Genomic DNA, 27,858 nt, shown 5'->3' on the forward strand with positions numbered 1-27,858 from the left:
AATTGTACATTGCTCGGGTGCTTATGGCCACCCAGCCATTGTCTCCCTGGCTTGTAACACCACCTAAGCCACGTTATAAGCAATCAAATAATAGTGTACTGCTAGTTGTGTCTTAGCTATACATGTGTGTGTTTGTTTGTGTAACTTTTATGGTTTGAATGGTGTTTTAACATGAGAATAGACAGAGTCATTGTCACTTGAATCCAACACTGACTTGTGTTATGGAGTAATGAAGCCTCTGGAACCTTGTGAATAGAGCATCACTTCTTAAATGATTTTTATGTCCAGTCTCTGGGAAGGTCTAGATTAACCATTAACAATGGGCAGATTAACCATTAAAAATGAAAGTGAAAAAAATATTTTACCCTTCCATGGTACATCAGTAGAAAGAGCACATGGTCCTTTATTAATATCATCACGCCTATTTTACAGATGAAGAAACTAAAGCATACCGACTTTAAATTGTTTGCCCAAGGCCAAAAAAACCAGAGTAGAAGCTAGGTGGAATGCTGATGTCAGTGTGAAAGGTGAGAGCGCAGCACAGTGGAGGTCGCAGAGGACCAGTGTGAATCCTTACCCTGGGACCTGACTTCAGCTCATTTTGCGGCTTGGTGTGCTGTACTAGAGGAAGAAAGTCTGGCAGACAGGGGACTGTAGTTGACGGAAAGTTCAGTTTGTGGAGCACAATTTGACATTGATAAAATATGCAGTGGTGTTGTAGCTGTGTTGGTCCCAGGATATTAGGAGACAAGATGGGTGAGGTAATATCTCTTATTGGACCAACTTCTGTTGGTGAGAGAGACAAGCTTTTGAGCTACACAGAGCTCTTCCTTGGGTCTGGGCTTGATGATGATAATAAGTAAGTCTTAATAAAGTAGTAAGAGTTTATTAAAACATGGTAGTTGGAGCCCCAAAATGGCATGTTTTAAACCAGCCACTTTCTAGAAGACTTACATCAAGCAAACTAAAGCCAAACAAACACAAAACGTTTGTTTCCTAAAGGCTGCATTAACCCCTTCGGTGCAGCATTAGGCATCAGCTACGTGACACAAAACACGTGTGCAGTGCTGACTCATGTACCTGGGTTACAACCTCTTCTTTCAGTGTTCAGGACGTGCCAATGAACAGCAAGGGGGCTATGGTTAGCCAGACAGGTGCTAAATGTATTATTTGTCGTGCCCTTTTATTAGCATGTACCGCATGCCGTGGAAGTACTCCACTGCAGCAGAGGTGGGTTCTAATCTTGGTTGCAAAGCACAAGTGGAAAACGAGTTTGCTGTGTCTCAGCCTCGTCCTCTATTATTTTGCAGCTAACTAGGGGGATTGTTTTATAGCATGAACAAACACAGACACCATAGGCCCAGCTCCAGACAGCTACGATTGGGTTAGTAAATCAATTCTATTCAAACTCAATAGCTGCAGATGTCTATTTTGAGTCCGGTGGAGCTGGGCCAAGGATTAGAATTTCTGCACTGACAGCACTCATAACGTGAAAAAACACAAAGTAAACCCAAAAAGCCCTGTCCTTCCTCTGGACTCCAAGAAAGCAGAGAGGGGCCAGCAGAGCTGAGCTGTAACCCAAATACAGAAAGACAAGCTAAAGCTGAAGGTCATTAGCAGTGATCTGAAGGGAGGCTGAGGTTAGCTAACCGTTATTGTTGCAGCTCCGTGAAACCAGATAGGTGCTAACCTGAAAAAGGAACATTAAATTGACTTGTAAGGAACAACGAGGTGTTAACAGAAGAGTTTCCTGAGCACAGGGAACTACCTTAACTAATATAGGCAGAGGGTACACTGGAACGCATGTACCATTCGAGCTACTGTGCAAACTACTAAAAAGCGACATGCAAAACGTTTGACAGCCAGAAAAAGGTGAATAGCTTTAACTCCCATTAAAGTCAGGGGGGAGTTAAGGGCACTCAGCACCTTGGAAGATCAGGCCTGACATGAGTAGAAGCACAATCCCTCCCCTTTCACCTACAGTGCAGTGGGATTTTCCATGTTAGTAGAACATCTTTTTCTGTTGAGGGATTGGTGGAAGGGGCAAGGAATGGGTGGATTTCTTCTGAGCCTTTTTGGCTCAGCATCTCCCTTACTTCCATCATCCTTCCCTCATTATTATTATTTGTATTACAGTAGGCCTAGAAAAGGAGCAGGCAAACTTTTTGGCCTGAGGGCCACATCGGGTTTCCAAAATTGTATGGAGGGCCGGTTAGGTAGGGTGACCAGCTAGCAAGTATGAAAAATCGGGACGGGGGTGGGGGGTAATAGGTGCCTCTATAAGAAAAAGCCCCAAATATCAGGACTGTCCCTATAAAATTGGGACATCTGGTCACCCTGCGGTTAGGGGAGTCTGTGCCTCCCCAAACAGCCAGGCATGGCCTGGCTCCCGCCCCCATCCGACCCCCCTTGCTTCTCGCCCCCTGATGGCCCTCCCCAGGACTCCTGCCCCATTCAACCCCCCTGTTCCCTGTCCCTGATGGCCCTCCTGGGACCCCTGCTCCATCCACCCCCCCCCCCCGCTCCCTGTCCCCTGACCACCCCCGGACCCCCTGCCCCGACTGCCCTGTGCCACCCTGTCCAAACCCCCCTCTCCTTCCTGACTGCCCCCCAGGACCCCTGCCCCCATTCAACCCCCCTGTTCCCCACCCTCTAACCGCCCCAACCCCTATCCACACCCCGTCCCCCTGATCACCACCCCAAACTCTCCTGCCCTCTATCCACCCCCCCGCCCTGCTCCCTGCCCCCTTACCGCACTGCCTGGAGCACCGGTGGTTCCAGCCACGCTGCCCAGAGCACAAGGACAGGCAGCCGTGCCACCCGGCTGGAGCCAACCACACCACCGCGCAGCACAGAGCACTAGGTCAGGCTGCGGCTCTGCAGCTGCATGGCCCGGCAGGAGCTCGCAGCCCCCCCTCCCCCCCAGAGCATTGCGCTGGCCGTGCAGTGAGCTGAGGCTGCGGGGGAGGGGTCGGGGGGGGCGAGCCTCCTGGGCCAGGAGCTCAGGAGCCGGGCAGGAGAGTCTCACGGGCCGTAGTTTGCTCACACCTGGCCCAGGAGCTGCAGTCATGGAGTACGTCCCCACTGTGGTAGGTGCTTGACAAACACAGAACAAAAAGGAGGCCAGCTTTCCCTCCAGCTAACGGCTGGATGTGGCTCTCTCTGAGATCCATTAATACCGCTTTTGCATCCGCTGGGGGGAGCACTGGAGCGTGGGTGGGGATTACTCCCAGACCTGGGATAAAGTCGAGTTTTTTTTTATAAATAGGGAATCAGAGCAACCAAACCCGATGCAATGGGTGAAAACTGAAGGGGCAGTATACCTATCATACAAGGTCTCTGAGCAACAGTAAGCAACCCTGTGTTTTGCTCCATAAACTCTCTTACTTGGTTTTGGAGACTGATTTCAGTTTATTTTATTTGATATCCGCCAGTGAGATGAAAGGAAACTGTGATATATTATTCCCAGGGTAGCTTGGCTCAGATCCCATGTTTTCACTCATATTCCTGCCATGTTCCCAATTTTTCCAGCTGAGTTTGAAAGAGTCACAAGACAGTCAAGCGACTTGTCCAGGGGTCACAGAGTAAGTACTTGGCTCATCCCAGGATTCTCCTTTCTCACAGTTCTTCACTCTAACTAAAGGGGAGAACCCCAAAGCACAGCTGCAACGTACCGTAAATACTGTAATGTGTTCGATTTGGGCCTAAGAGAGAGGGGCAGAGAGAGCACATTTTCAAAGCAAAGCAGTAATCAGCTATCTATAAAGATATGTGAGTAGGCGGCTGGGTATAAGTAGTAACAGGCAGTGGCCAATCAGTGAAAGAAAGAAAAGAGACGGATGCTGATGACAGCAACAGCAATAGCTGTAGTATCCCACCGTGGGCAGGGCAACGACAGACTTGTCCAAGGCACAAACAGTAACTAGGGGAAGTGAGAAGCAACTTGATATGCAGCACATTTCTTCTGACAGTGGTGACACTGCAGGCTCGTTGACAGTATCCCCCGCCACTGCCTTCATAAAAAAAGAAAAAAGTGTCCCCCCATCAAAACGAATAAAAAGATCTGTGGCATGAGGTATCAGAGGGGTAGCTGTGTTAGTCTGTAGCCACAGAAACAACGTGGAGTCTGGTGCCACCTTAAAGACTAATGGATTTCTTTGGGCATAAGCTTTCGTGGGTAAAACCCCCCACTTCTTCAGATGCATGGAGGTATGAAGTGTACCTGTGGTATGAGGTATATGAGGCTCCCATGTTGAGGCCCACAGGCATATTCATGGCATTTTGATATACCTCTGCACAGTGCTACTGTGCCTGGTGTTGGTGTCACTAGCAGCATTCCTGGAGACAGTCTAGATCCTGAATCCCAAGAATAATTTGTATTCTAGAGACCTGATTCTCTCAAGTTCCTCCACCTGGGTTGAACCCTACACCAGTGGAGAGCACCATTTGCTTCAGTAGTGTAGTTCTCAGACGATGACTGCCTTCAAGGTGCTCCAAGCTGCCCCTGCCAATCAGCTTGTAGGATCAGGGCCTTGACCTGTAAACTGAGATTGATTAACTGGGTTAGGATGAGGGGATGGAAGAGGAAAAGAAAGAGAAATATGCTGAAGATTCTTCCCCTGGTAAAGAGTAAAAGAGGGGAATTGTCCTGGGAGAGGATGGGAAGCCACATACCCGGCTGCCTAAAAAAGTAACTCCAAGACAAAAGAAAGATCAGGGCAGTGGTGCTTATAGCCCATTGCCAAGAGCTGTCCCACCTGAATGTGAAAGCAAAAGCTCATCAACATCTAATCTAAGAAACATTTTTCTACCCTAATGCAGAAGGTGTCTCCAAGGTTGTTTGCTGTAGCCACAAGGAAAGAGATCGGTGAGGTTTGATAGCATATGTCAAGTATGACCTGGTTGCACTGGACAAAAAAGTGGAGGCTTGAGAGGTGACTGTCCTGACAAATACACTACATCACAGTGATTCCTTTGGAGTTCAGAATCCATAGTCACTGAACAGTTAATTGGGAGATAGACTGCAGACAGCAAAGTACCAGCACAATGATTATCAGTGCAATAGCCATTCTCTGTGGCTCTTAACAGATTCATTGCTATGGCTTAATATATCATTTGGAGCACATTTTGCAGTTTTCACAATGACTCATCTGTGCCCAGCTTAATAAAAAAAACACATTCCTTAAGAGAGAGAGACAGGGAGTGCAATATATGGTCACATAAAAAACGGGATGTGAACAAATGAACACATCGCTCAGTGGGTGTCATTCCAAGAAATATCTCACTCAGCTCCAGGTTTCTGAAATCTAAATGCTCCTGACAGCTTCTTGGAGTTTAAAAAAGGTTACAAGGCAGCCAACCCCACCATCAAAGCTTCAAGACCAAATTACTGTGTGGTGTTAACTCCTAAGTTACATCCCTCTCCACAACCCTATTTTTTATGATCATTGACAATGGAGACTACATTGTGAGATCAGAGAACGCTAGCTGACTGTACAACTGCCATGTTGCCTGCTGTGTCTGAATTTGTTGGTGCAGGACATTTTGAAGAGATATAACAGCATTCAATATCTTCTGACAATGGGTAATAATTGTATATGCATCCATGTACACACACACACACATGCGTGTGTATACACACATCTGCCCCTTCACCCCTCATGTCTATCTGTGTGACTCAGTAATAGCCTGTAAATGCCTTGATGAAGTGCATGAGAATACTTATTTTGTCCTAATGAAGGGTTCAATCCTGCATCCCTTGAAGTCCATGGGAATACTTTTATTGGCTTCTGTGGGAGCAGGATCAGGACCCAAAACGTGTCAAATTAATGTGACTTGATGCTATACTAGGTGGAAAGGTTGCTGGAGGTTGATGGAGCATCACAAACCCATGCAAGTATACCTAGGGGCACAAGCAGTTGGCAAAGGTCTAGGGAGTAAATTTAGAAGCTTTGGTTTCTTTTTTCCTACATGGCAGTCTGCTACAGACAGTTTGGATGCATGACCCCAACAAAGCTTGTTTGGAATGCATCAGTCGCTATTATTCCTCTCCAGTTCCTGCACTCCTGTCTCTGCCAACAGACACAGCACTCTGGGAACTCAAATATGAGTTTATTCTGATGCTCATGTCAGAAGTAGGCAGGAAAAAAGAAAAGTACAGAACCACTGAGGAAGCGCTGTGATTTGACTGCTAAGAGGAGTGATTTCTAATCCTGTCACTGGTCACACAGGACAATGAGTTTGCATAGTCTTATTTCTGTCCCCATTATAAAATTACAGCAAAATTTACATTTTGCATTGTTTCCTTTACTGTTTGTGGTTGTGAGACATCCTCTGATTTTTGCTTGAAAAACAGGTTGCATAATGCAATTTGGTAGAGCAACAGGAAGGGAAAATAAATAAGGGTTTTCTCTGCTTTCAAAGGCAATAATATTAGACTCTGTTGTCTCCCCTGTTACCATTCATATTGCATATTTCAGATTTTACATCATTTAAAACCCATCTCCCCGTATAAAACAGAACTGGTAAAAATATTAAGTTTATTCACAAAATGCCTCATCTGGCATTTGTTCCCCTAAATTTTATGACTCCCAATATCCCTCTGATGATAAACATCAGGAAATATTCACTAGGTATACTTGTCCCCAAAGTGCCAGTCCAAATTATTTGTACAGAATTCAGCTTTCAGCCCCAGTTACATTTACTGCGAGTGTCCAACTAGTTGTAGGTTCTCCTGTGTTAGCCATTTGACAAGTGTTGGGCTCATCAACGTGTTAACATTAAACTAAAACAATAACATTTTAAGTGTACAAAACCAATAAAAAATGCTGGGGCATTTTGGCCCATTGTAGACAAAACCAAACATCAATGGTAGACAATTTTAAAGTGAGAAATAATAATACTTAGCACTTTATAGTAGTGAACAAAGGCTATGTAAACATTAGCTAATTAAACTTTACATTATGCCTGAGGTAGGCAAATAATTATTGGTTTCAGAATAGCAGCCGTAGCAGCTGTGTTAGTCTGTATTCGCAGAAAGAAAAGGAGTACTTGTGGCACCTTAGAGACAAACAAATTTATTTGAGCATAAGCATCCGATGAAGTGAGTTGTAGCTCACGACAGCTTATGCTCAAATAATTATTGTTACTCCCATTTCATCTGAGAGGGAAACTAAGGTGGCGGTGTGGCTACTCCAGGATATGTGGGAAGGCAGTGACACAGCCAGAATTAGAAATCTCTCCTTCTCCTGAGCCTGACAGAGCTCTGACAGGAAACGATTTCAGGTGTCAGAGTGGTAGCCGTGTTAGTCTGTACCAGCTCACAAGAAAGGGAATTCCAGAGCTCAATACTGATTGCTGAGAGTGCTCATCCAGGGATTGTCAACAGGGCTCACAGCTGATCACAGCCATTGTGATGGTGCATGGGAGAAAGGCACTCTCTAAGGTAGCTCAGCTCCAGACCATTTGGGTTTATGTATATTCACTTCCTTATATTTTGTGTTGTGTGTTATGGACTGGCTAGAAATTAAATCTCAGTGAAAACAAGAGGTGTTTCATTCTGGTGTTCACAAAACTCTGCTTAAAGCTGTATTGTACTGGATTATTTAGTATTTAATATTCATTGTGTTGGTTTCACAGATTTCTTTGAAGAAGCTTTACTCAGGCACCATTCTTCTCAGTTGCTCTGGTAGAATAAAAAGTATGTCTGTATCCCTTTAAATGCAGCAGGCTGAAGTTGGGATGAATTCAGCCTGAACATGACTGAGTCATTTGCTGAAAGAAGTAAAAGAGAGAACGCCATAGGGCCGCCAACCCACCACTGATGCGGTTTCCTTTTTTAATACTGATAATTAGCCCCCATGCATCTCATATGAGTTGAAGCCAAAGGAATTAACAATAGTAATTGCTTTGTGGGTTGGAATTTGTGTCTGGCAGTTTTGGATAGAGAGGTAGGAGAATGGGCAGCGGCAGTGCGTGTTCTGGATTCATAGGGTGTTCCAGAGGTATACACAGCTACTCCTATTGACATGGTTTATCAAATTCATTCATTTAATATTGTCCCATCCCAAATTAAACATATTCCTCTAAAAATGAAAGTACCTGAATTTATGCGGTATAGTTACACATCCCTGATCCTATACGCCTAGCTGAGTGCAACACATTTAGAGCGGATATAGTGCACCCACACTTTCAGCCTGGAAAGACGGAGTAGGGCTGCTAGCATGTCATGGTACTTCCACGGAGTCTCTCTCTGTGGAGCTAATCTGTTAAATCATGCTAACCCACCCTTCATGACAAAGTCTTCGAAGATTAAAGTCTTATTTCTCATCTCCTGCTAATGAATCTGGGAAATAATCACAAACCCAGATACGTAATTGGAAAGCAGCAATGCTGAAAGAGACCTAGGGTTGTGAGTGGACAGAAAATTAGCTATGAGTTTTTATCATGATATGGCAATGCAAAAGGCCAGCGTGGTTTGGATTTAGACATAAGGGTCTCCCTGTATGGAGCCCCCGGGCTATGAAGTCTTCTAGGCTACACAGGATCTGAATTTCTGAGGTAAAAAACTCAAAAGAAATAAACAAAACCAAGCCCTTTAACCAGAACCACAAACCTTTTGGGCCTTCTTTATAGAATAAAGAAATAAAAAAGCACACCAGCTCATTTTTTTCCCTTTGTAGATGAATTTTAATGATTTAAGCATCACAATGCCTCTGGGAAGTACTGTCATCTCCATTTGATTGCTGAAATAACCAAAGCATAGAATGGTTACATGACTTGCTTCCAGCCACAGCTGACCCACTAAATTACACGTTTTTCTTGAAAATTACACTTACTAAAAAAGTACAACAGTTTACTACAGTCTTGGATCAGAGGCAATGCTAGCCTACTGGGGGCCCTAAGTAGGAATATTTTGGCTCCCTCCTACCCCCAGGTAAAGTTACTAATTGCGTTATTTCCACAAACCAAAAACATACCAACACTATATATACTAATATGCTTGCTAAAAAGTCCACATTAAATAAGATGAACAATAGTTTGGGGGTAATACTAAATTGGGGCCCATCTGAGCTGCTTGGAGCCCTATCAACTGAAGTCTGCCTATGCTTAGTACCACCACTGCTTGGACTTAAATGCTAAAGTGTCATATTGTAAGGGATCATGTATGTGGCAGCCATGTTTAAAAATGACTATTGTCATCACAGCTGCAGAATCAGAACAAAAAAATTGTATGTTGTATTACAGAGATAGGCCTGGTATAATGGTCTGAGCAAATCATCCCCAGCTCTGGCTTTCCCAGTGCATTGAATCTTCTCCATGAGTCACTATTAGACTATACATTCTTTGGATAAGGGCTTCTCTGTGTGCATTATACAGCCCCAAGCCCATTGCCATCTTTAAATAAATACAGAGAAAAACAGGATTTAATAATCCACAGGCTGTGTATGTTTTAGTACTTTGGGGCTCCATTGTACTAGACATAATAATAGATATTTCATGCCCTGAAGTGTTTACAATTAGAGCTAGTCAAAATGTATTGTCTGAAACATTTTTCGATGAAAAATGATTTTTTCATCAGAAGAGAAATTTCTACTTTTGATGTGTTTTCAACAAAATTTTTCAAGTATTCAAAGAAAAAACATTTTTCTGTTTTCAGCTTAAAATAAACCAAACACGCTTTTTGGGTTGAAGTTTTATTGGCAAAACCTCAAAAACCTTTGAAGAAAAAATTAAACAAAACTTACAAAAAGATTATTTTCACTGCAATATGTCACAGGAACAAACAGAAACTATCCCAACCAGCACTCCTTGCAATATAGATAATCCTGACACACGACGGGAGGGGAAATCGAGGCAGAGAGGAGTGAAATGATTGGCCAAAGGTCACATAATAGCCTATTGGCAGAGGTGGGAACAGACCCCAGGTCTCCTGCCTTCCAGTGCCCCATGTAAGCCCATGCAGGGTTGGTGTGTAGAAAGTTTTTGTACAGTACTGTCAAGGAAAGTCCTCTTCTCCTGACAGGGAAAGTTTAGTCGTGTTAAGAGGGAGAGGAATCCCACCAGAGGCTAGGAAGTGCCCACCCCCCCAAATTCCTGCACTGTTCTTGTTGGGTCTCCTCTGGTCCCGCATGAGGTTGTAGCAACAGATTTCAGAGGAATGTCCTTGAGTAACCCCTGTTCTTGTCCCAGCACCTCCCCCATGCCTTCTGCGGTCTCGGTAGCAACTGTATTCCTTTAAGAGGCGGTGGGGGTTCCTTCTCCTCCTTCATGCGACTTGACACAGGCCTGGCCACGCCCCCCTCGCCTGTTCTATCATCGCTGGGGCATCCCTCCTCCCTCTCCCCTGCCTGCCCCCAGCAGCTCTTGCGCCGATTGGCTCCGGCTGCGCAAGAGGAGGCCTCGCGTTCGAAGAAAAAAGATACCCGGACGTTCTGATGGGAAGCGCGTTCGGAAAAATGATACACAACGTTCCAACGGGGAAGGGAAGCGTCCCGATTGGTCCCGGATGCCATCAGGGCTGGCTGGGCTGACCAGCAGCTGCTGCCGCCGAGTGAGGCCGCTGGGCTCCTTGCTTCTCCCCCAGCCTGGGGAACTTTAGGTAGCAAGCAGCATTGAATGGGCTGGGAGACAGCGGCGGAGGCACCCTGGGGTTTGCAGCGTGTGTGGAAGTTCTCGCCATGAGCAGTCCCCAGGCAGCTGCTGCTACTGCAGCACGAGCCCCCTCCTCTTTGCTGCTCCTGTTCCCACCCCCTGGCATCTGAGGCGGATCCCAGTGCAGACCCTGAGCCTCATTAACTCCTTTGACCTGCTTATTATTTTTAATTAATTGATTCCCCTCCCTCCCTCTAAGGTGCCTGGAAATCTGTGACCAATTGGGAGGAGAGGCGTGCTCGTCTGTGGATAAAGTTTCGTTTTCTTTTCAAATAGACTAAGAACATATACGTGTATTTTTTTTATTTGGTTGCACTCGTGGGAATTCCTTCTTTAAGTTTTTTTTTAAAAGGGTTGTTGGAGGGGTGTGTGAGGAAACCATGGGACTACCTGCTTTGGAATTTAGTGACTGCTGCTTGGACAGCCCCCAGTTCCGAGAGACGCTGAAATCTCATGAAGCTGAGCTGGACAAGACCAACAAATTCATCAAGGAGCTGATCAAAGATGGGAAGTCGCTCATTGCAGCACTCAAGAGTAAGTGACAGCGTGTCAGAAGCCTGAAGGGCAGGGGGAAGGAATGATGGTGGCTTAAACCTGATAAGGAATCCCGAATCGCATGTATCTGACCCAGTGCCACCCGGGTTACCTTTGCATGGTGGAATAACAGGGCGGCACTGGCTGACAGATACGAGCGTCTGGGAAGGGTATTGGATGGAGAAGCAGGAAGCTGTGGGGAAAAATAGGAGCTAAGTATTAATCTTGTATGATCGCTTTCATGCTAATACCTTATTGTTTTTCAACAGTTGTACTATAGCTTAATTAGTAACAGATGTGTCTCTGGGCAGTCTTGGTTGGGGTGTGGTGCACAGGTGTTGGGGGAAGATAAGGAACTCCGAATGAGAATGTCTTGGGGGTGTCTTCCAAAATGCAGTCCTGCAGGCAAGCTGTAAATTATCTGGCTTTCACCTTTTGGTATGTAAATAAAAATGGGTTGGTCTTTAATGACTTTTCCCTTCTCCTTCTGAAAGTCCTAGCATATTTCTACTGGGAAAGGCCACGTGAAAGCAGCTTCTCGGAAAGGGGAGGGGTTATGGTTTTTGTAGGTGCATTATTTACCTAGTTATTTAAAAGGTAGCAGCACTTGTCTTTCCTTACTGCTTTAGCTCTTAGCAGAGCTGTCTCTCTTCTGTTTGAAATTCTTTATTCAATTTCTTGTAATAGAGTGGGAGAGGGGATGGGAGGACAATTGCCTCCTCTCCAGAAGATGTTGCCAGTTGAATAATCAGGAAAGTAAACACACAAACAATGATGAATATCCCTTTTTTGGTTTTAAATTCTGTCCCTCAAGAAGAAAAAAATCCAACCCTTGTGGTGGTAGAATTGTATAGTCTACTCCTCTCTGATAAAGTGAATCTGTAATATAGCTTCGAAATCCCCATGACTCTACATCTTTAGGCTAAATGCCACTTGGTCATGGTTCATAAATACTAGCAATGTTTAACTCCTCTCAGTGTGGAGGTTGTACCTTATCTGCAACATTGCTCCTCATGACTTGAAGTGTGGCTTACGTATATGACTGCAGTAAAAGACAGTTCACTAGATACAGAGCTTCTCTCAAAGCTGATCATGCGTGTTACTTTTGGTTGTCATTGTTTCTAAACTAAAATGGAAGAGCTGTACACTACTGTGTGTCCTTTTCCTGTTTTCTCTTAGAAAGTAGCTAATGGTGTTAAATTAAGCTGTTTTTAGTCTGTCTGTTCTCCCATTAGTTCAGGAGGAATACATTTGTGAGCAGTTCTTATTAATGGTAATGCAGGCATTCTTAGCAAAGTTTTCAGAGTTCCATAGGGCATGCAAACACACAGGGAAACCCTGTAATACACATCTGAAAAGCTGAGTGATGAATCTCTTGCCTGCCATAAGGAAAAGTGTTGGCACCTGCTTTTGAATTCTAAATCTGCATGAATATTACTTTTAAAAAATACATGTCGTTATATGGTGAAGTGTGGATTCAGTAATGAAATCCATCTCTTGAAAGAGACTGGTAACAATACCTGCTGCCTTGCATTATGCAGTCAGCTGTTCATACACATGGTTTTTGTACAATTACTGATTTATCTCACACTTGACCTATCATAGAATATCAGGGTTGGAAGGGACTTCAGGAGGTCATCTAGTCCAACCCCCCGCCCGAAGCAGGACCAATCCCCAATTTTTGCCCCAGATCCCTAAATGGCCCCCTTAAGGATTGAACTCACAACCCTGGGTTTAGCAGGCCAATGCTCAAACCACTGAGCTATCCCTCACCCCCAAAGACTGGCCTGTCCCGTCCCAGCACTGGGTCCTATTCCTCCCTCTGCCCAAAGCAGTTTGTGGAAACTGAAGTGGTGATTTTTGTAATAGGGAAACAATTTCTTGTAAAATTAGGTTGTAGGTTAAGACTATTAACTTATCCTAGCATTTATTTTTTATTTTGTAAGTGGACAGAATCGAGATGCGATCCTCAGATTAACTTTCTCCCGCATTGAAAACACAAGGTGTCCCAGTTACAATATAAATATTGTAGGGATAGTGTTTTACATATCCTAGCTTCCCCACCCTGCTCTATCATATATTTCAAGCTTAGATTTGCTTGTGTAGTTGGGACCCAACGGGTGTAATTGTGTTATTGAATCATGTTACAGCCCTGATTAATATAGGTGTGACGTGGTTAGATTTTTATCTACCCGGGTAGGAGTAAATCATGTTAAATATGGTCTTGGAGGTGCTATATTCTTAATGTAATCTCCCCTATACAGATTCCTTTTCACTGTAGAGAGTGAAATTATACTAAATTATGGATATTTCCTCTGGCTAATGTCTCTATTGCTCTCTCTTAAAAGCATATTGTCAAAGTATCTTGTAACCTAAATGTACTCCCATTTTTTATTTATTTTTATAATTTGATTATTTTTGTTTAAACAAAACGAAGAGGGTGGGAGGAGATAGACTAAACCTTTCTCATCCATCCTCCATGGCTGTGGTTCCTGCAGAAAAAATTCATTTGCAACAGCATCATGATGCTGCCATGTTCTCACATCTGGACACTACAGCATGGTATTTTGTATGCCTCGAGTTATTTTGGGATTCTAAAACACAGATAGGGTTACCCACTGAAAATCAGGATAGGTGACATTCCTATCCAGGGCTCCTACATTCTGGTTTGTCATTGGAGGGTTCCTCATAAATGCTGAGTGCAGCTGTTGGGGTTTTATTTGTACTCTTTTCCCCCTCAGGTGAAATTCTGAGCCTACAGGTGTTTAGGTCCTTTACACTTATAATCTCACCACAGAGGTTCTGTATTTCAGGATTCCCCTTTGAACTTCTTTACACTTTGGGTGACTGGCTGTCAAAGAATAAGCATTCACAAATTTGCTCGTTTGCAGACCTGATGTATTACAGCAGCATGTTTAATTCTGTGGCATCATAAGAGACCCTTTTCCTGCTGAGTATCAGCATGTTGTTTGGGGATAAGCCATCTACAAGTGGTGTGTTTTTGAAGCCAACGTATCTCTTTCCAGTACAATAGTGGAACATACATTTGAAATTTCTCTGGATTAATCAAAGTCTAGTTCTAGTGAATTCCTTTTTAAGGAAAGACTGATCTAGGAATGCTTTCTGTCTTCTTGCCAGGATCGGGCTTTATGACAAATATTTTTATGCTACCCTGAATTAATGTGACTTGCATTTCTTTAGTGGCATCTGGGTATGTGGTAAGACGCTGCAGTTGCCCTTGTGTGTTCTTAGCTATTAATTCTTGAAATCTGTGTCACTTTCCATATATCCAAGACAGCTAGGATGATTCCGGTCCAGCAGCGACAAGGATGAGTTACAATGTTGCCTGGTGATAGGAAGACTTTGGAACTTTATATAAATTGTGGTGGAAGAAAGTGTATTGGTTTCTTCGAGGGAAAGAACGGTTTATGACTCAGGTTTTTTTCCTACCGTCATTTCAATAAACATCTTTGATGAAATCCTGGCCCTGAATAAGATGGTGGCAAAAACTCCAAGTGAGTTCAGTAGGAAAGTCGAGGGGAGTCTTTGCATTGACTTTGCTGGGCCTTGAATCAGACCCATATGAGTAACGGCTATTAACGGCATCACGCTAGCAGGCATATTGTGTGAGATGGAAGGGTTAGAATGGACTGCATTGAATTTCTCTTGGCTTATTACCGCAACAAGCTATTTTCTGACAGGATAGACGACTGACTTCTCTGAGCAATCCTGTTCTGAATTTGCCTGAGTAATGATCAGCTTGATCTGTTACTGAAGTGAAAACTTTAGGAGTAATAGAACTATTGTGTTGGCCTTTTGGCTAAAATCAAGTGTGCTGTGTAATAACTGAAATGAACTCTATTTGGGGAAGAGAAGGAAGGGAGGGTGTCACATACTGTATTTTCAGAGGGACAGATTGGGTACTTCAATAAGTGTCTTTCTGTCTCTAAAAAAGAAAAGGAGGACTAGTGGCACCTTAGACTAACCAATTTATTTGAGCATAAGCTTTCGTGAGCTGCAGTTCACTTCATCCGATGCATCTGATGAAGTGAGCTGTAGCTCACGAAAGCTTATCCTCAAATAAATTGCAAAAAGAAAAGGAGTACTAGTGGCACCTTAGAGACTAACCAATTTCTTTGAGCACAAGCTTTCATGAGCATCCGATGAAGTGAGCTGTAGCTCACGAAAGCTCATGCTCAAATAAATTGGTTAGTCTCTAAGGTGCCACTAGTCCTCCTTTTTCTTTTTGCGAATGCAGACTAACAGGATTGCTACTCTGAAACCTTTCTGTCTCTAATTGCTATGATGCAATCAGTGCTTACAGTACTGTGGTCTGTAGAATTTCTTTTTCTTTATGTTGGTGTTCTAGGAAGGTAGATCTGTATTCTGATCTCTGTTACTCCTGGGTGTACCTGAGAGATGCATTCTTTGCCCCACTAATCTAAATTACAATATGGACCATACTCTTCAGCCATAATACATAGAGGGTATGAACATTGTTGTGGTGCAGTTCTTAAAATGGCTTAATGGACATTCAGTGAAAAGTTTTGGAAAAAATGATTTATTCGGAGGAATATGAACTGAAAGTTAAGTAATGTGAGAGCTGGTTAAGACATACTGTCTTCCTCGTCTAAAAGCAGAGTCATTCTGTGTGTGTATGTCTACAGTGCAAAGAAAACCCCCCAGCAGCGAATCTGAGAGCCCTGGTTGATAGCACTATAGATGTACCATCTTGGGCTGGAGACTGGGCTCTGATAGCTGGCAAGGGAGGAGGGTCTTGGACCCCAGGCTCCAACCTGGGAATGTCTGCACTGAAATATTTTTAGTCCTGCGGCCAGAGCCCTGCGAGCCCGAGTCAAGTGACCTGGGCTCCGAGACTCTGTGCCACGGGTTTTTCTTTGCAGTGTAGATGTCCTTTGTGTTTTCTTAAACGAACATATGAGTATAAAGCAGCGTAATCAGCTTAAAACATGTAGCCCATGTGAATACACATCATAGATACTAAGGTCAGAAGGGACCATTATGATCATCTAGTCCGACCTCCTGCACAACGCAGGCCACAGAATCTCACCCACCCACTCCTGCGAAAAACCTCTCTCTCACCTGTGTCTGAGCTATTGAAGTCCTCAAATCATGGTTAAAAGAGAGAGTTTGTTAATATCTTCCTGATTTGTTTTAATACGCAGTTAGGATACATTTCTTTGTTCTATATGTCTGTCTGTCTGTGACCATTTTAATTCTCTATTTTCAGCAAATAAGGGTTCCAGTCTTGGGATGGGTTTGGTAAGTGTGTGTGTGTTTAAAAAACAAACAAACAAAAAACCCAAAACAACAAAAAAAAAAAAAACCCACCCTATTGCAATGAATGAGTTCCTTTTTGTAAGTTTTCTTGCGAATTTGCAAAAAAGTGTTGGTTCGTCTGATTCTGGTCTGGAGATTGCTAATATCTAGTAATGCTAAGTAACTTCCTAGACATTCTATTTAGGACATTTTTATATTGGCTTTTTAATAACAATGTCAAACTCTACTGCTTGCATTAATGAGACTGCAGTGTTTTACACTTACTGTGGCACTTTAAAGGTGATTTTGTGCCGTGTGTATGGAACCTAGAAGAATGGTCCATGATTAGAGCTTGTAGGCGCTATGGAAAAAACAATAATAGTGATATGACTTTCTATTCCTAATAGTCTAGGAGAGTTAAAGTCTGAGCATTTACCCCTAAATTGTATTTGTATGTCTTTTAAAAGGTGTATATCGTTCAGAAAATGGCCCTGATTCTGTGGCCCTTTCTCATGTGTAATTGCATTAAAGGTAGAATTAAGGGCTAGTCTACACTGGCGATGCTAAAGTGCTGCCGTGGGAGTGCTTTAACGTGGCTTGTGTAGTCACGGCCGAGCGCTGGGAGAGCGCTCTCCCAGCGTTCTTTTTTAAAAACACCCACGAGAGGCGCAGCTCCCAGTGCTGGTGCATTGTCTACACTGGTGCTTTACAGCACTGAAACTTGCTGCACTCAGGGGGGTGTTTTTTCACACCTCTGAGTGAGAAAGTTGCAGCGCTGTTAAGTGCCAGTGTAGACAAGCACTAAGACTTCTTCCATGAGGAAGTGTGACAGAGTCACACCTGTTAGTTGGAGAGTGCATGTGAATCCTGTTTGTCTTGTGAATGCCATGCAAAGTAACAGCCCCTTTATATTAGGTGCATATTTTTGTACTGAAACATCAGTTTAGCTAAGGCAGTGACTGTTTGTTTTTCTCTGTATGGACCTTTTTCAAGAATAGAATTTCAGGTTTATTTTATTTTATATTTTTTTAAAATGGGTTGGGAAAGTTTTTAAAAGGAAAAGTCAAGAACAGAAGGACGTGGTGATGTTCGTGGGGGAAACGTCATCTCATAGTGACAGAATATTGAGATGTATGAATTCCCCAAAAGCACCTTCTGTAAAACACTTTCACTGGAATGCTTCCAAATACAGATCAAATGCACCACAGAACCCCTGATTAGAGGTGTAACCCTTCTGCCCGTCAGAGTTGGCAGCAACAAGGGCCGGGTTCAATATCTAGGGGTTCCATTCCAATAACACAATGCAAACCGGCTCGAGCCCCCACCCAGTGACCTGGGACAAATATATACCACCCCCGCTAGGCGCCTCCAAGAGGCAATACTTCCCCTCTCGCAAGCACATAGTCTGATTGTAGCAAAAGTCTTTTAATAACAGAGAGAAACAATGTGGCATTATGTTGGGGAAACACCACCAACAGGATTCATAACACAACCCATGAGCAAAAACAACCCCACCCCAGGCAAATTGGGGCATGCCCTTTTCCCTTTGGTTCTTGAGTCCAGCAACCCCAAATCACCCAAAGTCCCAAAAGTCCAATGCCCCAAAAGTCTCTGTCCCTGGTCAGGGCAGCCCCAGAGTTCGAAAGTTTATCGGCGGAGCTTTACCTCCCAACCTGGGTGGAAATGGGACGGGGGTAAGAGGCACCTTACGTGATCTGAAGCTGACCGCCCCATAGCTCCATAGCGGCGCTCCACTCCGCCAGCCGCCCCACGAACTCCTTCGCTCAGCTCCATGGCCCACAAGCAGCTCCTGCCATCCACACACTGCTCCGCGTCGAACTGCTTCACCAGCCGTCCCGCAAACTGCTCCACAATATATCTTCAGGCTCCCCCACTACTTAACACAACACTCAGTGATTTCAGCTCTTAGGTGAATTCAGCTTATAGTAGGGGAGCCCCAGTGCTGGTGCACTGTCAGCCCAAAGTGAGCTCAGCAGCCTATAACTAGACTTCTAATGAAATCAAAATTAGCTCTGATATTCCACAGTGGAGAGAGGAGGAAGTGCAATCAACATGTAAGGCCCTCACCAAGGGGCCCATGCCACCAAGTATTAATACTTGTCCCCAGCCTCTCTCCATTCACACAGTTTTGGAACCCATGACCCTTGCCTAGCGAGTGCTACTTAGTTGATGGTGAATCCCTCCATCATAACAAAAGGCCACGTACAGTTCCAAGCACAGTTCCCATAATCAGGGTAATAACAATTTATTCTTCCTGCCCCAATAACAGAGACACTGGGGATCCCACAGCAGCCAAAGTGACCATTTGGGCAGCTATGGTCTCATTCTAGGCGTGGTGGGTGTGCCTATGCAAATGAGATCGGCCCCTGAAGTTCTTTTCCACAACTTGCCACACCTCACCACCAGATGTCAGGGTGGAGCTCATCCTGACACTGCTTACAGAGGCAAAAGGTGTAGTGCACTAGAGGCAAAGTGATTCTGAATTGGGTCACAATTAAAAATGCATTTCACACAACCATGGTGCAGGACTAGACTAATTGAAACTATTGCAGCAGGCTTGTTTGCAAAAAGTTTTAAAGGGTAGCAGCTCCAGAATGTGTATTTTCTTCCTTGCTTGTATTCTTCTCTGCCTGTCCCAAACATTGGCTGTCAAAATGGCTTAAAGTAAATTAGATCCTGCTCTGTTACACTGATGTAAATCTGTAGTAAATCCATTGATTCCAGTGGTGTGACAGAGAACAGAATTTGGCCCTTTTAACTTTGTTCTTCAATGTGGAAAGCCCCATGATGTCAGAAAGAACTGGTGCCCTGCATCTTGCAGGATTGGTCCCACTGAGACCACTCAGTTGTTTTATCCACAACTGTTCATTAAATCATTGTGGAGGAATCCTGAGGTGTCTGGCAGAACCGTTGGGGTGGCCTGGGGTAGAACTTGCCGAAGTCTGTATCTGGATATATCTATTGATGTTAGTGTCTGACTCTCATAATCAACAAACTCACTCTTTATTTGAGTGAAAGAAAAGTGAAGTAGGAGGATGCTTAGGACCTAACTGTTTTTTATATCTTAAGGTAGTAAATTTCCTTTTGGCTTGTTAAGCACTCAGTTGTAAGGCCTACAGAAAAGTCTCTGCATAGCATCAATCATGATGTGCCGCCACACAGGCTTCGAGAGACGTAATAGTCTAGTCTCCTGTGGGTCTCATTTCTGTTGTTGGGTTTAGTATGCTGGTGTTGGTGGCCAGTAATATACAGGAGGTCAGTCTAGATGATCGAGTGGTTCCTTCTGGCCTTAAAACTCCTGACTCTATGGTGGTTTTGTTTTTCCTTCCGTTACCTGCTGCTGCAAGGAGTGTGAGGAGCTGGGAAACAAATTTGGATGAGAACGGCAACCAACCTGATCAATTTGGGAAAAATCTACTAAGCTAGTAAAAGGAGTGGATGTGGGGGTTAAGTACAAGATCTTTTAGTGCAAGTGATGTAGTAAAACTAGCTATTTAAATATCTGCTTGAGAGTATCATCTTTACATTCTTTCCCTTTCTGTTGGCTGTTTCATATCTTCTTCACTTCAGTTTAGACACAGGATATGTGTGAAGGGTTGGCTCTTTGATGGTGATAAATGACCAGGGTTGAGTATCTATGCAGTGTTTTGTTGTAGTCTCCTAATTTCTTCCCCCCTCACCTGCAGTCCAATGAGATTAGAAGTGTGGAAGATTTTTGCCAGCATTGCTTGAACAGTTGTGACTGATTGGCCTGTATGACGGAAAAGGTTAAGCCCCAAGTACAGAGGGGTATATTCCTTGCAAATTTATAACTCGTATGTAGGCCACAAGGTAGCCCTTGGCAAGAACTGTTTTCCACTCCAGGTTTGCTCAGCAAGTCTCATTACACATCCAGCTGCTTAAAATCAGCAGTGTTAAGCATTGTATCTGTCTATCTAATCAGGAAAGATTTTTTTAAATGGGTATAATTAAGTTTTTTCACTCGCCTTAAATCCAGATTGTTTTTGTTTTTAAACGAAAATTTATCTTATGGATTCTGTGATCAGCTTTCCTGGGGTTGCACTATTTTCACCATGTTGTTTAAAAGCACAGAAGGATGCTAGTGTTTGAATGCATGTGGCTTAAAAATAAAAAAACTTAGCTTTTGCGGAAGACTAAGCTCATTAAAAATCCTGCAGTGCTTGGGGCCCATTTCTGTAGTGAGGATTTTCTTATATTTTGGCTTTCCTTTTTTTAAGTAAGGGAGGATCTGACTCTGTTTCCACTGTCTCCATTTATTTCTTCCTGATAGGTTCAGTGGCCTGGTTTTCATCAAAATATGTCCCTCTCTGCGACACCATGCATAAATTATTCAGAAAGTCTTGCAAATGCTAAGATTGAAAGTGATGTTAATAATGAACTGTAAAGGGTGGAAACGGAGGGCTCTTGTGGAGGTGATGCAGGTTACACGGCAAAGCTGTGTGGTGATCTTCAACCCCCTGTTCCCCTTTGTGCCTTCTCTGGCTGAGTCTGAAACGTGGTGGCTGGATTAGGAAGCTCAGGTCATGGCCAGGATCACTTCCCTTGAGCCTAGTATTCCCTTAAATGTTGGTGTTACAACCTTCCATGGGGGGGGGGGGGAAGAGGAGGGTGTAGAAAGAGTTTAATTTTGGCTCTAAGACAGTGGCTAATTTATTTTTTATTTTGGTGGAGGGGAAATTGCTGGATTTGTCAGGTTAGAGCTAGTTCTCCAAGAAAAAGTGCAGAAACTCTGAGCAGATGTAGCTGGGAAACACAACACTAGAAACAAGGAGATGTGGGTTTTAGTCCTACCTCTGCCAGAGGCTTCGTGAGAGACCTTGGGGCGGGTCAGGTCAGATCATATCTGTCTGCCTCGGTTTTTCTCTGTAAATGTGGGGCTGCAGCCCAAAGAGGCTGAGGCTTGATTCATAGAGGTTTATAAAGCAGGAAGGCGCTACTGAAGTGCGCAATGTTTGTTTGAGCCCATATCTCCTGCCCTTGCAACACTAAGGCGCAGTAGGAGGAGTTGGGGGTGGGGTGGGTGTTGGGGAATTATTCAGAACAGGTTTTTTTTTTAATGTGATGTATTACACATATTGGCGGCAGTAGGTGATAAACCAGAATCCAAACAGGATTTCTTCTATGAAGTGTAGTGGTAGCCATCTTGGCCCCAGGATATTCGAGAGACAAGATGAATCTCTCTCAAGTCCTTCTAAACAGTTGTCTTCAAAAGTAATAATAATAATAAAAAAATCCAGTCCCATGGAGAGGTACCGAACAGCTACTGGGAACCCTCAGATCTTTCTAAGGCTCCCCCTGCCATGGAGAATATAAGGAAGCCTCGTCTTTTGCAAAGGAAGCTGCTTTACCCCACATATTTCAGGTCAAAAGGGGAAGAATGACTCTGTGTGTGAACACATCTGCTCTCGAGCTGCATTTGTATTTAGTTTAGTGAAATGGCAGCAGATCCCTCAGTAACAGCATGATGCCTTTTTTTTTTTTTTTTTTTTAAAGCAGGATACAATTTTTGACCGCTCAAGCTTCTTGCATGTTTACCTAAGTGCTAGGTGCTATAGCAGCATCCAAGAGACTCTGTTTTTTGCATCAAAATACTTCTGTTTTTTGCTCCTTTCTGACTTAACTGTGTGTTTTTTTGTTCTGGCTCACTGGATGCTCCCTGATCCCTTGCACGCTATGTCTAATGCTTTCTTGTCCACACGCAGGTTTTTGCCTAATTTGGTACAGTACAGAAGTTTGGGGTTTACTCTCGCTGCAGTAGAGCTTACAGCCCCACCGGGGTGTCCTTTTTCGTAGTGCTGAGTGATGTCTCTAGGCCACCATGCTAGCCCGCTCCCTTGATCACTAGCACGTTAAATGTCAGCAGGTAAACGCTGCTGCAGGGTATATAGTGTGTGTGTGTCCACAGACTGGTGAGTGACGCAATAGCTGTTTTGCAAGCAGCACTGTTACCTGCTGTTCGCAGGTGAACTGCTGTGAAATTTTAGTCTTCACCTCTGCGATTGGGGCTTGAGTTTCATCTGGGGTGATGTTTTGAGTGGTGTTCTTTGGAGACTGAGGCCTTGTTTATACTGGCACTTTACAGTACTGCAACTTCCTTGCTCGGGGTGTGAAACTCCCCCCCAAAGCGATGCAGGTTTTAGCACTGCAAAGTGGCAGTGTAGACAGTGCACCAGCACTGGCAGCCATGTTCCCAGTGCTGATAGCTACTCCTCTCGTGGGGGTGGTGTGTTGGTTTTTGTTTTGTTTACAGCGCTGGGGGAGCAACTCCACAGCCACTTTTAAAGCACTTCCATGGCAGCGCTTTAACATGGCTAGTGAAGACATGCCCTGAGGTTCATGCCCTAAAGCATCAAGCATAAATGTACATAGCTGGGAACAACTCTGAACCTGTTGCTGTGGCCCAGAGTTAGCCTTGGAATTTTAACTCCTCCTGTCCTGCAGGGTGAATTCTAGTGAATAAAACTGAATTCCGACTACCTTTCTTCCAGGAAGGCAAGTTTTAAGTTTCCCCTGCTTGAAAAGAGAAAATGAATCTACTTCCCTTCAGGAGAGGCTGGAAATCAATGTGAGAACAGCAGGAGGCTTGTTAAGTACCAGGTCTAGTGCAGTGCAAAGAGGATAGTAAATCGCTTCACCCCACTTACCTCTCTGTTTTGCCCATTGTGGGAGCTGTCCCATTCATTTCAACTTTTATCATTATTATTCCCTCTCTTACTAGATCTAAACTGGGTTATTCCCCTCTTCCCATTTTCTGCTGCTGAAAGAATAGTGGGGTGCTAAAGTAGCTAGTCAGCCGCTGTTGGAGTTCTACACTGGGATTTTCAAAGGTGCCTAAGGGAATTAGGTGCCCAAGACCCACTTCTCAGCATATGTGCAATGTGCCTCAGGTGGCATGTGACCGGGATTCATCACCAAATTTGGTTGGCTTGTTGGATCATTAGCTTCCCCGGCTTGGTCTGGGTACTGACTGGGAGTGTGATGTGAATGCTGATCCATGCCCCCCAAGATCCACTGAAATCTAATGGCAGTTGGGCACCTAACCCTCACACTCCTTGAAAATCCCAGACTTAAGCACCATGGGTAGCATTTTCAAAAGTTAAGACACTGAGGTGCTTTTGGAAACTTATCACCATGTTGCCTAATCCTGCTCAGAGCGACTCTGAAATGCCAGTGCGGCTTGGAGCCTTGGCCATGCCAGAGCTCCTGCTGTTGTTCCCCCAGGGGAGCTGACCCAGGCACACTAGGCGCAATGTGGAATTTTAGTGGCAAAACTCCTTGTGTAGCCAAGGCCTCATTCTCTCCTGTGACTAACAAGCATGGATTCCAAGAATCAGACAGGCTATGGTGTGCTCACTGCGTGGAAGAAGGTGAGGACGCGTGGTATGGATTTTAACTAGGCTGCAACTTGTATTAGTTAAATTACTTCCAAGGTTCCCATCAGAGAACAGCCCCATGCAGTCACTCACACCCATTGATCATTTGCCAATTCTTGGGGGCTTCCACCATTGGGGGAGCTAGTCATCACACTAGGAGGGTCTCTGGGTGCCTCCACTCACCTGCTAACATCCCTTCCCCTTTTGGGGGTTGAGGCAAGAGGGGACCTTGACCGCCATCAAGTGCATTGGCGGGGCACTCCCTCCTCCTCCCCTCCCCCCTCCCTCCAGTTTGAATTTTTCCCCAGGGATTTAGACACAATGCCCTCATCTCGTAAGGAGATGCCCTCGGGATGCCCACTATGTTATCTTTTTGGAACTGGAGCCTAACTCACCAAGTTCTTGCACTGAGCACCTGCCAAAAGTTGCGACAAATAAACAGACTCATTTAAGTGCAGACTGTGTGCCCTGGGATGGGGAGAGTTCCAGCCCTCTGGTTGCCTAAAACCTAGCTCCTAGGTTTTGCTGTGAGGAAGGTGAAAAAAACCAACCAACATTGGCTGATCTGATGGTATGGGTTGACTGCTGGAAACTAGCAAACAGGAAGTGGTTCTGAGCACATAGCTGTTATCATGGTTCCAAATCCTGAGAGACTGCAAGCCTGCCCTGGAAGTCCTGTTGGGCTGGAAATGTCGCAGGGCCTATCATATCCTTTTGCTTTCTCCCATTGTGGGAGCCACCAAAGCACATTCCTTGCTGGGCTCGGGGCCCTCAACTCAGGACTGTGTGAAGACAAGCACTTGAATCTCTTTGATGCTGCGTGGCTCCTGGCTGCAGGGAGACATTATCTTCTAGTTCCTATTCATTTGGGTTGAAACCAATAGAGGATATGTTGCTGCTTACACTGAATCGTAGCTGTCGCATTTCCCTTTGGGTGAGGGGGTAAGAGGTTTCCAAAGAAATAAAAAGGTGCCTGCCAATATGGTTATTTAGCTGGTCCTGCTGAAGTTGTTCTTGCTGGGAAACCAGGACACAATAATGTTGGTTGGCTTGTCCATACTTCCTTCTCCTTCACTAGGAACTTGTAGGAAACCATACCTTGAGTCCATGCTGGTGCTGAACCGGAGTAGAAATCCTTTGTTTCCATTTGTCTTGCTCTTGTTATGGGTCTGGGAGCAGGTATGTACCCTAGGCATGAGATCTGTGATATTGGCATACCTCTTCCTCCCTCTTGTCTACAACTTCTGGGTCAATAGTACTGATCACTCTCCAAACAGGCTTCATTAGAGGTCTGTCTAAAGAAATCCAGTTGCCTTCCAGTCTTTAAACAGAGTGCATGCTTTTAATTAGTCTTCTGGAAGGGCACTCTGCTTGAGCACTTGTAAACTTTGGGCTGGTGTGGAACAGATGCTCTTCAGCTGAAATCCCCATAGGTATGTGGAGTTGCCCGGTGGCAGCCTGTAGGCCTGACCCTGTTGCATACAAGCACATACAGTTAATTGAAATCAGGACAGCAGCTGTTCTTGCACCCATCTGTCCCAGTATGAGGTGTAATACTTCTCTTTAGTGGCCTAGAACTGTGGGGACTGAGATACTCACTGGGAAGTGAACCCCTGTTTTGACCACTACTTTGCCTTGTATGCGTCTCCTTTTCTCTTTCAGGCTTGTCAGGAAGCAGGTGTCTTGGGTATTCAGGGATTATCTTCATTCTGCCTGCCCTGTTTGTAACATTCTTGTGGTCCCTTGCCCTGGGTCAGCAGGAGTGTTGGCACTGTTGTAGTAGGAGAGGTGTGATCGTGCATATGAAAGGCATCTGTTTTTATATTTCACTCGACAGAGAAGAAAACTATGCCAAGAATGGGCCATAATGAGAAGAGAGAAGAGAGCAGTTAGCCTGACCTGCTCAAATGTGCTGTGCAGGACTCCCTCCGGGTTCAGCATCCCCAATGGGGCCTGGAAACCTCTGCAGAGTCTCTTCTGTAAACTGCAAGCAGGATGAGAGACTCCGAGTTCCTGGCCCTTGTGATTAGAAACGAGCTGATTGGGCTGTTGAGAGCAGTGACTATTTTAAATGACCTTTTAGACAGGCATCTTACGATCTTCTCCCTCCTGCCTCCTCCCCATTTTTGGTCTGTCCCTCACCTCCTGACTAGTTCTGTACAGCTACAGGAGTTAACCAGCTTTCTTCCCCGACTAATCTTGGGCTGGTCCCCGCCCCACCCCCAGTGCAGTTCAGTTGTTTTTCTATGCCACCCAAATAGCAGCTGATCCTTCTAGTGTGAGTGACCTCCCAAGGCGATAGGGGGGCAGGCATACCTGAACAGAAGACTGCTTATCTGCTGCTTCAGGCAGAGACATGACTCCACACCTGAAACAAATCCACTTTCACAGCTGTGCTCAGAAGAAGTGAAGCCTGTCGTTTTGCGACTCTTTTGCTAATGCTTACTTAAATGCGGAGTGCTTGACTTATGTGTTACGTTCTTTTCTCTCCCGCTCTATCCCCCCCCCCCCCGATTGAGGTTCATTTTTAAATTGCTCCTCTCCTACCACCACAGCTAAGCTTTTATCCAATCAAAGATGTCCATGACTTAAAAAAATCGCCTGCAGGGTTGCAGCATTAATCACAACTAGTGCATGAGAATCAAAGTGAAACTGGCTAGAAATTAAAGTGAAATATGCTGGTCTCTTTCCATTGTTCAAGTTGAGTAATTTTTCCACAGGTTTAGGAATCAGTTAGTAGTAGTAAGAAAATGTCTCAATGTCTAACTTTCAACCGGACAAGTCTCTAAGAATATGGTTTCTTTATTACTATACAGTATTTGTGTAAAATGAAATGTGATGATCTGTTTCGTTTGGTGTCCCCGTCCCCCCTAATTTCTTTTCGTATTCTCCTGCCTCCAAGAAATCAGATAGTGTTGCCTTACTGATCACCCTATAATAGACTATGATTATTTGACTGACAAAATTAATTTTTTTGAGAGTTTGTGTGTAATATTTCCCTTCCTTCCTTCCCCTTAATTGGTGGTATTATGCCTTTTCAAAGTATTCCATTTTAAAGTATTCCGTTGGTTAAGGGAAGAACTACATTTAAGAAACTGCAGTGCTTCACTGAAGATGCTATTAGGTTAACAGGAGAGCTTCTCCCATTGGCGTCGTTAATCTACCTCTGCGAGAGGAGGTAGCTATATCAATGGGAGAAGCTTGCCTGTCTACACTGTGGGCTAGGTTGGTGTAACTACATTGCTCGGGGGGTGGATTTTTCACACCTCTGAACAACATAGTTATACTGATGTATGTTTATAGTGTAGACCTGGCCTAAGTCAGGAAGGGAAGTGAGAACAGGTAGTTAGTGTTTTGACACTGACCAAGGCTTCCCTCCCTGTTTGTTGGGGTCTTATGGGGAATGATGATAACGTTGTTGTTGTGTTTTTGTTTTTTTTTGTCCTGCCCAGGAATGACTCTTGCCTTACCTGAAGAAGAGCTCTGTATGGCTTGAAAACTTCTCTCTCAGCAGCAGAAGTTTGTCCAATAAAAGATACTACCTCATCTATCAGGAATTCTTTCTCTCTAAAACCCCTTTCAATTAACCTAGCTTGAAGCAGGGTTCTCTTTCTGAATAGAATCTGAGATAACTGAGGTCCAGCCAAGAGGAGTCTTTGATTAAGGGATTTTGCTGCTGAATGTCTTTTCAGGGCTAGTTTATAGAGTTGCACATCATCTCTGATTGCGCTGAGTAGCCCACTGTCCACACACCACTAACAGCAACCCCCCCACCCCAAAGTAAACAGGTTTTCAGTCTGGACATCTCACCATCACCTGTGTAGCAGGTGGAGGTGAGCATGGAAAATTCTGTGGAAATGTCTCTAAAACCCCAGAGCTCCAGATGAAGCGGTATCTGTGCAATACACGAGTGAGCCACAGATTGCTGAAACTAGCTGCTGAATGTTTGTTTACTGATCTTCCTTCCTCCTGGAAT

At 44.4% G+C, this 27,858-nt stretch overlaps 1 protein-coding gene across 1 annotated transcript in view; it reads left to right on the top strand.

Annotated features, from left to right (window-relative positions):
* The first annotated feature begins 9,768 nt into the window (after positions 1-9,768).
* The window catches only part of ARHGAP26 (Rho GTPase activating protein 26), a 305,883-nt gene continuing 287,793 nt past the window's right edge, over positions 9,769-27,858 (top strand). Inside the window, exon 1 of the mRNA XM_084635724.1 lies at positions 9,769-11,187. Within this exon, the coding sequence (XP_084491850.1) occupies positions 11,034-11,187 (154 nt within the window). The 5' untranslated portion in view covers positions 9,769-11,033. The remainder of the gene's footprint in view (positions 11,188-27,858) is intronic.

The sequence above is a fragment of the Lepidochelys olivacea genome (assembly GCF_965140295.1).
Source record: "Lepidochelys olivacea isolate rLepOli2 genome assembly, chromosome: 8".
NCBI lineage: Eukaryota > Metazoa > Chordata > Testudines > Cheloniidae > Lepidochelys > Lepidochelys olivacea.